The 13,587-nt window shown below is 38.0% G+C and overlaps 1 protein-coding gene across 39 annotated transcripts in view; it reads left to right on the forward strand.

Annotated features, from left to right (window-relative positions):
* Nucleotides 1-13,587, forward strand: part of TRDN (triadin) — a 225,433-nt gene that overhangs the window by 154,938 nt on the left and 56,908 nt on the right. For 36 of the 39 annotated variants that reach the window (XM_066179292.1, XM_066179279.1, XM_066179283.1 and 33 more), the window contains 3 exons: nucleotides 4,290-4,340; nucleotides 6,125-6,175; nucleotides 6,743-6,793. In XM_066179292.1, the coding sequence (XP_066035389.1) occupies nucleotides 4,290-4,340; nucleotides 6,125-6,175; nucleotides 6,743-6,793 (153 nt within the window). The remainder of the gene's footprint in view (nucleotides 1-4,289; nucleotides 4,341-6,124; nucleotides 6,176-6,742; nucleotides 6,794-13,587) is intronic. The other 3 variants (XM_066179289.1, XM_066179304.1, XM_066179305.1) reach the window with 1 other exon arrangement.

The raw sequence follows: 13,587 nt of genomic DNA on the forward strand, positions 1-13,587 counted from the left end.
GATGCCTTCAGAATAAAAAGATCTACCATATATATAGTCAAATTAATATTTATTCTAAGTTATAGTCTATAACTATTATAAATCTATAGCTATATATAGATAGACATGGTCTGCAATATATAGACTTTAGTCTATAACTATTTCAAGTTAGAGTCATTCTATGCAATTTCAAAGAAAGAACTGAATGAAGAGATCAATTCAAGCAGTATTGAGAGATGACAAAAACATATAAAGGAATAAGTTATTGCTAGACATATTTTCAAAATTCTAGAAGCTATGTTCATTCACTCACTTCTTTATTCCAAAGTCTAAATTAAATTATGGCAATCTGCAAATTCTATGGTTCATATATTGTCCTTCTGTGTGTGTTCTACTCCTAAAGTACACATGCCCTGCTTACATGAGCTTAGTTATCTAGACCTGAACTGTAGGTCCAAACTCTATGGAGTCCTGTGGCCCTCTCCACAGACTGCTTATAATCTGTGTCTGCCTCATGGTGTTGTGCTGGAAAATAAGAAGAAGCACTTGAGTGACAACTCTGCTCCCTTTCCCTGCATGGAGCATGTGTATTCAGCCTGTTGCTCCTTTCAAAGGATTACAGGGAGGCAGGGAGAGGAGAAAAAAGAAAGAAGGCCCAAAACTTTTTTCTCTTTGATAGGATTTTCTTCAGAGCAAATGAACAGTGGTTTGCCAGCCCTGACAAGGTTTCCACAGTGTGTCCTTTGTTGAGAGTGGCCACAGCACCGCTTTTTGTCTCCTGTGCTCACGTTTAACATACCAAAAACTTCAACTACTAAGATATTAGTAATTAATGATTACAGGTCCTTATAACATAACAAAGAACCCACCCAACCTTCAGAAAACAGCAGGCATGAATTTCTTTTAAATGTCAATACAGCTGAAAACTTGCTGCTGAAAATATCTGTTAAGACATCAGAGGCTCCTGAGCCCCTGCAGTAGCACTGATGTCCAGCCTACCTGAGCCTGTCCCTCAGATCCTGAGCACTCTTGCTGATGCAGCAATCACGGTTTCCCATAATAGGCATCAAACTGGCATAGTTCTGTGCCTCTGCCTAAAAATGAGGGTGCTGTAGAGCTCAGTTGAAAGTATATCAACACCAAAGACTATAGGGACAGCTTATAAACCTGTGGGGAGAAAATTCCAGAAATCTTGGTGCCTTTCTTATCTGTTTATTTTCTTATTGAACTATGGGTTACTCTGCTACATAAACTTGTATTTAGCATTATTTTTCCCCCTGTTTCAGTTATATCTGCCCAAACTATGGTTCATAAATTAATCAAAGCCTATTTGTGTTTTATTCCTTCTTCTCTCCATCACCTCTTCAAGCCTCATGAGTGACCCTCTGTAAAGGTTGTTGACCAGGTCACTGGGGACTTCTTTTACTTTTCGCAACTTGGTGTTTTGCATTTTTTTTTTTCTTAAAGTGGATCTTCCTGGAAAATACAAATATATCAAAGGACACAGAAAAGTAAGGATTTTTAAGACTGAATATACTTCCCAATTATGTATCTTGAGAGTTTGTAACTATTCATGTAAACTAAATAAAGGAACACTTCCAGGTGAAGTGTTAAATTCTTGTGGTGATTAATGTGTGTCTGGCACCTTATGCAATAAAAGAGGTATCATCACACCTCATTCCCTTTCAAGGATGGGCTAAGTCTGAATGAACAAGGAGGATGTCCAGACCAAAACCTTTATCCTAAAGCAGGCTATTTTTCATAAATTGAAGCACAGTGATTTTATTTAAAGGAGAAAGAGGAAAAATAAATCCCTGAATCTGGAGTTGTTGCTGGGATACTCTATAGAACATAACCATACAAAGTTACTTTATCTATTTTATGAGGTGAATAAAATATGTTCAGTCTTGGAGCCTAATTTTATTGAGAATAATTAAAAAGAACACTGCAAGAAGTGGATGTTTTCCAGTTCTTAGTGATATAGGACATCTCAAGACTCTGTCTGAATTTATTACTGGCTTTTCGACTCTTCTCTGTAGTAGAGTAAAGAAGCCCATTTGTACTCACAAATATAAAAACTGATTTTGTGTTGACATAGGCATATTCAAATAACTTGAGGTCAATGAAATTCTAAGGTATAATTTGCCATGTGTTTTTTGGGTAGGAATCTTATCCAGATAACCAGAGTAGAAGTTTATTCATAAAAAGGGTGTAACAGTGGCACTACAAGTTCGCAATACTTCATTTAATTTTTCTAAGGTATTTACATTGTGTTGAGTTATGAAATTGACAGCATTTTTCCTATGTAGATAATATAAATTCATTCTCACCCTGTGTTAAATGATTTATTTTCCAAACAAATGCTCTTTTTTCTTTGCTTTTGACATGTTTTGGGATGCCCTGGAATATTTTCTTATGTCAGCTATTTATTTTTGTGTGCAAATTGATAGGGGAAATAAGTCAGTAGTGTGTATTTCTTTCTTGTCATTAATGTTATAGTATACTGTCATTAAAGAAACAAATGAGCTGATTTGCACTTGCTATGCAATACTCGTGTTTCCTTAAAGGCAAAAGTAACATGAAATAATATCTTTCCTGTGGCATCTTTTATCTTAACTTGTAACATACTTTTTTCCCTTAAAAATGGAGTTATATTGTGAGCAGTTGAAGTTCACATTTCTGTCTATTTCCATTTATTTTTTTGTCATTGTCATTTGCGTGAGAACTATATCTTTATCCTGAGGTTATCATGCACTGCTGCTGCTTCATCATTCTATACCATCTTCCTAACCTGACCCAGCTTCACCCCTGGAGTAGAATGTGGGAGGAAATGGTGAAAGCTGGCTTTAAACCAGCTTGTTTTTCTCCTCCTGAGACTAGCAATAACGTGGTCAGTTGAGAGCAGAAGTTTGAAAAATCCTCAATGAGTATCTGTTTAAGCTTTTGAAAATGAAAACCTGCTCCCTGAAAGAAAAGCAGAACTGCTGATCTCAGTATCCTTGGCTCAGAGGGTGGGGAACTTGGTGCACCATGGAAAGTGCCCTGCACTGAGAGTTGTATCGGAAGGTTGTAAGAGTCAAATGTGCTCAACCTTCCTTGGGCGCTACATATTATAGGAAATCTGAGGGAAATCTGCCACATGGATGGCACAAAGCCAGCATGGGCCTATGGCACAAAACCTACAAGGCCAAAGATTTGTGGCTGCGGCTGTGGCTGCAAGAGTGGCTGCTGGTCACCGAGATCACCAGTGTTCCCAGAGTAAAGTGGTCAGGTGGGGCAGCTCTTGCATAAGGCCTTTTAATATAGTCCACATAAAGGCTGCTTCAAAGGGTTTCAAGCTTCACACTGGAAGTTTTCTCTCAGCCCCCTGAAGAAGAGTTCACCTTCTCCTGTGAAGATCAGGCTCCTAATTTCATAACCTATCCCTGCACACTATAATTTCTCCAACAGCTTCAGCTAGCCTGGAAGTTGTTTTTTTCTGTTACAACTCATACTTAAATCCAGATGGATAAGTGGGATTGTTTCCTAGTACCATGGCAGCCAGGAGGATGTTCATAGTTAAAATTATTTTGCAAAGGATCTTCTTTTAGCTTTTTCTGTTTTACTGAAGGTTTGGTTTACTTTAATTCAGGATAAATGGCATGTTTTTTCTAGATGCTTAGGTGCTATATCCTGTCAGATGGAATGCAGTTGGGTTTATTTACCATTCTGCAGGCTGTGATATTCTCTCACTCAAACCACATACATTTATAAGCCGATCAAATTATTTCTTCACTTTGGAAAAAACTATTTTCTCCTAATTTCCCTGATAAATACACAAAAGATGTCAAGAGACTGTTGCTTGAAAAAATATTTAAACATTAGTTGTTTACACAACATGGTGCATGGTGTATGCTTTTTCTGTGCTTGCTGATCCTGAATATATATTCCCTGAAGGACTGAGGCAAAAGATGATATATTCTTCAGACAGAGAAAGCAGAAACTGTCTTCATGAAGCTTTGGATAAGACCCAAACAATTTCTTATCCTGTGTCATCACTTTCATTTTCTCCTCCTTTCAAATTTCTCTCATCTATGTGCTCTCTAGAGACAGCCACTGAAAGCAATTTCTATTCTTGCTTTTGCTACTTACATTATTGCACCTTAAAAATATGAGACAGTTTCCAGAGAGGATGTAAAGAGAGGTCAAGCTGGCATCTATTTATGTTTACAATTTTAGTCTTGGTTTTTAAATATTTCTTGAGCTTTCTTTTAAATGTAGGAGGGTACTCCTATCTTCTAAGTCTCAGAAGCATAATTATCTCCCTACAGATTCCCTGAAAGGAAAAAATCCCAAGAATCCAGAGACCTTAAGAGAAAAAGGTAATTGAAGAAGTAAGAAATCCAGACCTCAATATCAGTTTTTCAGTCTAGAAAGAGCTTTTAAGTAGAAATATAGAAGTGTGGAAAATCAAACACATCCTTGTTCTTGTTTAGATTATTTTAACCATTATATTGTTTTTAATAATATTTGTGCTGTACAGATCCCAGTAGGATCCCTAGAAATCATCTGTGATTCTTTTAAATGTGGATATTTGAATTGGCACCTTGGGGGAAATGCTAAAATGTATTTTTATACCACTTTTGGATGTTATTCTATCAAAAAAGGGTTGTCTAAATCCCGTAGTGGGAACGTTACTGAAGGGAACTAGACTAAATCTAGTCCATGTGGCTACAGCTCAGGGATGTGGGTGTCTGAAAATGACACTGGCTGAGGCTACTGAAAAATCCAGGTGTTTAAGGGTGACTGATATGTCAAGATTTTTTCTTAATTTGTTGGCAACATGGGCACATACATCTTTGTCTCTAATCCTTTCAGTTGCAAAACCACTGCTAACTTCACACAGGGATCATGAGTTGCTTGATGGCACCTATTTGGAGAAAACCCTATTCGTTGCAGTGCGATGTGTATCAAACACTCTCTGGAGAGTAATGAAGCAGCTGAAAAATTTAAACGAAACAGCAAAAGCTATCAGAACTGTGCCTGGTTCCTGGGCTGGAACAGCACACCTGAAGTCCAAATTGTTACAAAATGCCTTTTTTTTTCGGAAGCTGGAGATATTCAATGCAGTCTAGATAATGGCTGCTGAATAGATACAGAGCAAAATGACACACCTCTGCAAGGAATGTATTATTCCTTGTGAAATATGTAGGAAATGAAGCTAAGACACCACTTATGTCTGAGAATTCTCCTCTGTGCCACTGTCATTGTCCCTGTGTCTCACCTGGTCACCAAAAGAAGATCATAGTTTTCCTTTATTTGTGCTTACCTAACTCCTGAACTTTTTGGGGGGCTTTTGGGAGGGTTGGTTGGTTAGTTTGTTTTTTGTCCTTGGTTTCTGCCTTGTCAGTTACTAGAAAGAGAGAACTACAATATCAAGTATTTTTCTCCTCTCCTTTAATACTTTGTCATATACTGAAGAAAAAAAATTAAAGATACAATTAACTCAGTGGACTATTCATTTTGACATAAAATATATGAATGTACATTTAAAGGACGAGCACTGCTCTTCTTTTATAGCCAGTGTATCTGTCATTTTAAATTGCTATATATATGCAGGAAGTGAAATTCTGTTCACAGGCAATACCCATATGGCCTCTTTGATATTAAAAGAATATTGGAGTCCCGAATGAGTAGCTAGTCCTTTTGTCACTCCTCAATAAAAAAAAAATCTCTCACGTACCTTTGTCAGCAGCCTCTTGCTGCCAAGATCATTATTCCTGATATTTCAATTGTATCAATGTAGATTAATATTTTTTTGGATTCAGCAAAAGAAAAAGTCATTGATGCCAACCACTCTGTAGAATGTCTTTCTTCTTTGTAAGTAATTTTTCATTGCCTGCTTGAGAGAGGGCTCCATAATTTCCTCAAAATGCAAAGAAACTAATGACATATTGAAGGCTTATTGTTTTGCATATCCAAGACTAGAAAGATGAATGGATGACCTTGATTTTTGTCCTGTTCTTTATTTCCATGTTGTTAAATCCATTTAATTATCACAACTCTTTTGCTCTCCACATCTCAAATTGTTTGACTTGCTTTCTTTTCAATTGTCATCCTTTTACCCTAACCTGACTTGTGATAAATGTTAAATGTTTCTTTCTAGAGACTGGCAAAAGAAAAGATGTGAAGTCTCCTGCAACCTTAAAGGAAAAGGGTAATGTCTTATCATTATCTACCTGGCAAATAACAAGTCTTCTGTATCTCAGTGCAGTTTTGATATATTTTGAATTACAGGTTGTTGGTGAAAAGAGACTAAACCTAGATTTTTCTCATTTAATAAATCTGAAATATTAAAAGGAGCAGTGTCTGACATGATTCAGAAATAATAAAGTCATAACTCTTCTTATTGTGGTGTTCTTTAACTGCTGTCTGACCTGCACAGCCAGTATTGCAGTGGGAGTGCCAGTCCGCTCTGAGTGAATTAGCAACAGAGCTGCTACTGAGTGCACATGACAGGCTGAAACAGGCTGCACAGGAATGAGTGCATTGTTTGACCTGTAGAAACTTTGCCAGTAAATTTAGTGGGAAATATTTTTGGTTTGCTTTCAACTTCAGTTTGTGCCTTTTATTGAATTAAATGGAAATTCTAACTCTTAGCACATCTCTTTTACACATTTTGTTGATTGGATGTTATGCACATTTGTTACAGTACCAATGAGCACAGTGCATACTGATGTTGCTAATTTTCTACTTTCATTTTTGTGTTTGATTTCTTTTTCAGACTCTTCAAAACGAAAAGAAATTAAGGCTTCAACTAATCATAAGGAAAAAGGTAACAATACCAAGTTGAACTGAGCCTCAACATAAGTTTCAGTTGAGAAAATAAGTCTGTTGTGCAGGGAGTCACAAATTAAATCCTAGTTTCTTTGGTGGCTGTTCCAAAATATCCTTGAATGGCATCCTTAGCTGCTGGACATTCTTTTTACCTGGCTGAACAAGTGATAGGTGCATATGAGGCTACACAAGCAAGTTGTAGTTGTGGTATTTTATAGACTAAAGTCAAAAGGACGTATTTTCTTTTTTCTTTATTTTGTCTCATTCTTTCTCTTTAAATCAGTCATTTCAGATTGCATTTTACTTCTACATTATTTTGTTGTACTTTTCTCTCTCTTCTTATATTAAATTATCAGCACCAGCCATCAAATAAAAATCAATTGCAATTTAGAATACATCTCAAATACTAGGCATTTTTAGGCACTGTATAATTAAGAAACTATGTTCAGGTTTATTTATTCATATCAAATAAATTCAAACAAAACTTAGTTTTGCTTTTATCCTACTTGCATATGTATTAAATGCTATTTTTTCATTATAAAAAAGCCACTTAAATGTGTATATAATTTAACATAGATAAAAAAATGTAATAACTTGTTAGTTAATAACAGTTATTTAAGTTATGGGAATGTAGTAGTTAATCTTAAAATCTTCCGGTCGGTTTTGAAAACTGTTTCAGATAATTGAATAATACTGCTTCCTATCTTTAGAGTTTCCCTGGGGAATACTAGAAATATTGAGGCAATATTTTCTCTGACAAGATTATGAAAGACAACACTTGCAAGTTTTTAAGTGCAGCTACTTCACCTGGTGTATAGCAGGATCCAGAAATCAGCTACTTCTTTGCATATTTGTATCATTCTGAATCAAAGTAAAGACTGAAGTGCTACCAGTAAAAAGTGTTATTGAGAGTAGCCCTCTCAAGAAGGGCTTGGGGGTGCTGATGAATGAGAGGCTGGACATAAGCCATCAATATGCTCTGTAGACAAGAGAATCAATTGTATCCTGGGCTGCATCAAAAGCAGTGTAGCCAGCAGGTCACAGGAGGAAATTCTTTCCCTCTACTCTGCTCTGGTGAGACTCAGTGCTACATCCAGCTCTGGGGTCTCCAGCACAAAAAGAACATGGACCTGTTGGACCAAATCCAGAGGAGGCCACCAAGATAATTAGAGGGATGGAGCACCTCTCCTATGAGGAAAGGGTAAGAGAATTGGGTTTGTTCAGCCTGGAAAAGAGATGGCTTTTGTGTGACCTAATTGTGGCCTTCCAGTACCTGACAGGAGTCCTCAAGGAAGATGGAGTGAGACTATTTACAAGAACATGTAGTGACAGGACAAGGAGGGATGGCTTCAAACTGAAAAGAGAGTAGGTTTAGGTTAGATACGTGGAGAAATGTTTATTGTGAGGGTGGTGAATATGTTGCCTGGAGATGTTGTGGAGCCACCACTGGAAGTGTTCAAGGCCAGGTCAGATAGGGCTCTGAGTAATGTGGCCTAGTCAAATGTATCCTTGCTGCCACAGGAGGGGGGTTGGAGCTAGGTTATCTTTAAGGTTCCTTCCAACCCAAACCATTTTATATTTCTATGAAAATGAACTAGGGCTTAAATAGTCTGAAACTCCTTGTAGTAGTCAAAGTAAATGAACCTGAATTGTCAGTTCAAGGTCCAGGGCATTAGAAAAATAGGGACACATTATTGCACCATTCCATTCAGTTTACTTTAGTCAACAAGGAGCAGAAACAGTTGGCAAGTGTTGAAAGAGGCCACCCAGAGAAGTGGTGGAGTCATCTTCCCTGAAAGTATTAAAATCTTTATGGATATGGCATTTGAGGGCAAGGTTTAGCAGTCAAAAATGGTGGTGATGCTAGGCTGACACTTGGACTTGACCTTAAAGGTCTTTTGAAACTTTAATTCTATGATTCTAAATGTGGGCAGCTTTTTGTATATTGATTATTGGTTTAATAGTACTTGATTTTTTATTTTAATCTTGAAGGAAGCAAGGCCTATGGTCTCCCTGTTAGGTTCTTGCAAAAATGTCTATGAAATGTAGCTTAATGAACAGTTAACCATTAATTAGACCCTTAAGTCTAATTAGACTCTTGACCTTATCATTGAGTTTCTTCTCAAATTCTTTTTCTAAATATTTCTAGTTGGAAGATCGATTTATTTAAAATTAAGTGATAATGAAAATAAAATTCTATTTATGTCAAAAGATGAAGAATTGTAAAGAAGAAATAGATGTCTGTAAAAGTGTTTTAATTGCAGTGGTAATGAATTAGCTTCAGTGTAGTGTCAAACACCCACCCAACTATACAAAGAATAAGTATTTAAAAAGGACTTCATTAACTCAGTTTGATCAGACAGTGAAACAACTGGTGAATAACAGCTCCTTTCAAGTTCCAAAACTGAATTTTTTCAAGAAAGGACATGTTTAATCTAAACACTGTAGAAATCCGCTGGCTGCACATTCAGTGGTTTATACTTGTATACTTGAAAAAGAAAGTTACTACCCAGAGATGATTAACTCTAGTATCTCTCTTTTCTTTATAGTAAAATGAAGCCTTCTTCCTCTAGTAGCTGATAGAATATGTGCAAGATTTTTCTTACGGTATAGCAGTTGAAAGTATGAGCTATGTTCAGAAATGAACTTTCATTTCATGCAGATTTTTTCTACCTGGCCTAACTTTTTAACCTACCAATTAAAACACTGTAAGAAACATAGAAATCTATGTTGTTGTGTTGTCTTACAGTCTTACAGTTTCCTGTTTGTCAAAACACAAGAATGAAGATTTGAATGTTTAGTGTGAAATATGTTGAGTTTAACTCTACTGCACTTTAAGGTCGCATTAGAGACACCCGTGATTGTTAAAGAAGCGTGGGTGAAGTCTGAAGTAGAATTGATTGTTTTTATACTTACAGCAGGATATTTGGATGAGCAATGCCATAATCTAGTGGAGTTTGATTGCACTGGGTTTGCACAGCCTTTATCAGCTTACCAAGCAAGATGAGCACTAGTCACTTCAGTTATTCCTACAGGATTGCATACAACCTTGTGTGTCACCTGTGGATGTACATGATGCCTTGTAGAGCTCACTGAGAACAAATTATATCCCACACCTGAGATAGCATTTCTCTTTGACTCTAGCTGACTCTATAAGAACTTAAAATATTTGGATTGCAATCTGTCAAACACAGTTAGGCCAACTGCCTCCTAAGTCTTGTGTATCTTTAATCTGCCCAGTGAGCAGGACTACAGATCCTTAAAGGTTCCTGAAGCAGGACTACAGCAGAAAAGTTGAATAGGAAAGTTGAGCTTGAGTGGGAAGATTTCGGGTTGCATACTCTTACATAGTGGCATCACTTTTGTGTCAACAATAGGATTCAGTAATTTGCCAGTCATCAAAGTTCGTGACACAGCAAATCTTATACAATCTTCCTTTGGAGGCGGTTCAGCCCAGTGGCTACAGGTTTTTAAAAGTTGTTTCTGTCTTTTCTGTTTCATGTGACAGATATGCTATTTCTTATCTTCTGGGATTGAAACAAGTGCAACATTTCCAAAAGCAAGTACAACTAACTCAGTGACACTGAATATGCATGACAAGACATTGACATTTTGTCAGAAGAGTGTAACCCCAATGTGTAAAGTGGCTTTAAGCATTCATGTGGGATGCTGCACATCACTGACCCTCTCTTTCTTAACAATGATAAGTGACATGTCACATACATCAGGCAGACAGTTTGAGAAAAGCCTCTCTGAGGAAAAGTATTCCAGAAATTTTGTGGCCATTGCCCTGAAACCAAGTGTAAGCAGGAGGTCACCTTTATGACCACTTTTTTCTTTTTTTTTAGCCAACTGAGAGTGCATGGGGTGCTTTCTCAGAGGACATCTCAGGTTAAACTAGCCAACCAAAAATGCCTTGAGAAATAGCAGTGTTTAGACTAGCACTTACTACTTTACAGAAATCTGTCAAATCCAGTGTAAATTACAGTAACAGAAATGGCCTCAGCATAACTCGTTTGTTGATATGTATATTTGAGAAATGATAAATGCATTTTTGAAATGTGAAAACAAAATTCACACAAGTTCAGCGTAGAATTATAATATAAAATCCTGACTAATAGAGAACTAAAATGTAAGGTAGATTTTTTTGGTATATAAAAATCTCCATATCAGCATGTTCAAATGACCTATCCATTACAGAACATCATTGCTTCACATTGTTGGTAAGAAATACTTCAAGAAAATACCAGAGCTTTAAAAGTCATACTAAGGTAATGACATATATATAACCAAGACTGAGTCATAACAACAGGTATAAAATTCCCATTTTGAGTCAGCACTTCTCTGTAAATATTCTTCAATAGACATTAGAAAATAAGAGAAAAAAAAGAGAAGTAACACGCATTATGTGAATGAACACCAATCTAGAAAAGGAAGAAGTTAAAATTTTAATTCCAAAAATTAGGTTATTTGAAGATGAGGTATGTTTTATGGCAAACTATAAAGTGTAAAGTTATCCTCGTGTATAGCTCGATAGGAAAATATTCAAGCTGCATAAGTAGAACCTGCATATGTAGAAATACAGTCTGGGTAGTAAAAACAGGTTTTTAAATGTAAGTATGTGCACAGATACTTCAGGTATTTCCTAGAGTTAGGGACTGCTACAGTCTGGTACATCCATAGCAGCATCATGAGAAGTCCTCTGAATCACAAAATCACAGACTCACAGACTCATTCGTGCTGGAAAAGACCTCCAAGATTACTGAATTCAACCCTAGAGAGAGCACCACATTGTCAACTAGACCATGGCACTAAGTGCCATGCCCAGTTGTTTCTTGAAAACCTTCAGGGATGGTGACTCCAACACCCTGGGAAGTCATTCCAATGGTTAGTAACTCTTCCTATGAAGAATTCCTCCTGATATCCTGATATCCTCCTGATATTCCCCTGGTACAGTTTGAGGCTAAGTCCTCTTGTCCTGTTGCTGGTTGCCTGGGAGAAGTGACCAACCCCTACCTGGCTACACACTCCTTTGAGGTAGCAGCAGTAGGGAGCAGTAAGGTCTCTCCTGAGCCTCCTTTTCACCAGGCTAAACACTCCCAGCTCCCTCACCTGCTCCCCATAGGAGCTGTGTTCCAGACACTTCACCAGCTCCATTGCTGGACACACTCTGGACACACTCCAGCCCTTCAGTGTCTACCTTGAAGTGAGGGGCCAAGAAAGGAGTCTAACTTTCTTTTTGAATGATTATGCAATAAATCAAAATTCTTGATGTACAGTATTATTGTTTCACATATCATTTTAGATCAGAAATAAAGATTCTCTCTGATTGGGACAATGTGCTTCTCAAGAGCTGACAGAATCAGGCTTACTCTGTTTTATTGCCATTTTCTCATTGACTCATAGAATAGTTTAGGGGTCATCTAGTTCTACCCTCCCTGGCATGAGCAGGGGCACATCAATCAACACCAAGTTTCTTAAAGCCCAATCCAACCTGACTTTGAATGCTTCCAGGGATTAGTCATCCACAATTTCTCTGGGTAACCTATTCCAGAGCCTCACTATCCTCACAGTAAAAAAAAATTTTTCCTAGTATCTAATCTAAACCTACTCCCTTTCAGTTTGAAGTCCTTGCCGCCATGTTCAGTCACAACATGTTCTTTTGAAGAGTCTTGCTCCATCTTTCTTGCAGGCTCCCTTCAGTTGCTGGGGGGGCCTCTATAGGGTCTCCCTAAAACATTCTCTTTTCTAGGCTGAACAAACCCAACTCTCTCAGCTTGCGTACATGGCACAGGTGATCCAGCCATCTGATCATATTCATGCCCTCCTTTAGATTCGCTGGAAATCTTCATGTCCTTCTCAAGTTTTGGGCCCCAGAACTGAACACAGTACTCCAGGAGGGGTCTCACCACAAGAGCAGAGCAGGACAGAATCTCCTCTCCTGCCCTGATGGCCCAACTGTTTTTGTTGCAGCCCAGAACATGGTTGGCTTTCTGGGCTGTGAATGCACATTGCTGAGTCGTGGTGAGCTTCTTGTCCACCAACATCCCCAAGTGTTTCTCCTTTGGGCTATTCTCGATCCATTCTCTGCCCAGTCTGTATTTGTGCTTGGGATTGACCCAGTCCAGGTTCAGGACCTTGTACTTGGCCCTATTGAACTTCATGCGGTTCTCACAAGCTCACCTCTCAAGTGTGTCACAGTCCCTCTGGATTTATGTCCCCGGTTGCACTGGACCAGGCTCCACACACAGCCAAAGTGAACTTGCTCAGGAACGTTATCACTCTCTTGCCACCTTTATAAAGTGGCTTTACTGAGAGAGGACTGTTGTGGTTTAGGAATGGTATTCCCCAATTCAATATTCCCACCAGAACACTCCAAATCACACACTGCTCATTCACTTTCCCCTCACTCCCCAACTGTGACAGGGAGGAGAGGAGAATTGGAGGCCCAAAAGGTACAGATCATGGGTTGAAATACAGTTTGCTGGAAACAGCAACACAATAAGATAATGAACAATAACAGCAACAATAATAATAGCAGAGTGTATAAGACAAAAAAAAGCAACTCATATATGAATGCTGACTGTGGAAACCCTAGTTAATAAACGACTTCTCTGTCCACCACTTACCCAACCTGGAATCCATCTCTATCTCCACTCCCAGAAAATGACCTGAGGAGGTATAGAATTACCTCTGGGTCCTGGCTCTGCTCCCTTCAGGCTACTGTAAAAATTAACCCTGTCACAGCAGGATGCAGAACAGGGGGTTAATAATTCATATAGGGCAAATGTA

The sequence above is a fragment of the Chamaea fasciata genome, unplaced genomic scaffold (assembly GCF_029207755.1).
Source record: "Chamaea fasciata isolate MVZ Bird 193981 ecotype frontalis unplaced genomic scaffold, bChaFas1.0.hap1 SCAF_3, whole genome shotgun sequence".
In the NCBI taxonomy this organism is placed as follows: domain Eukaryota; kingdom Metazoa; phylum Chordata; class Aves; order Passeriformes; family Sylviidae; genus Chamaea; species Chamaea fasciata.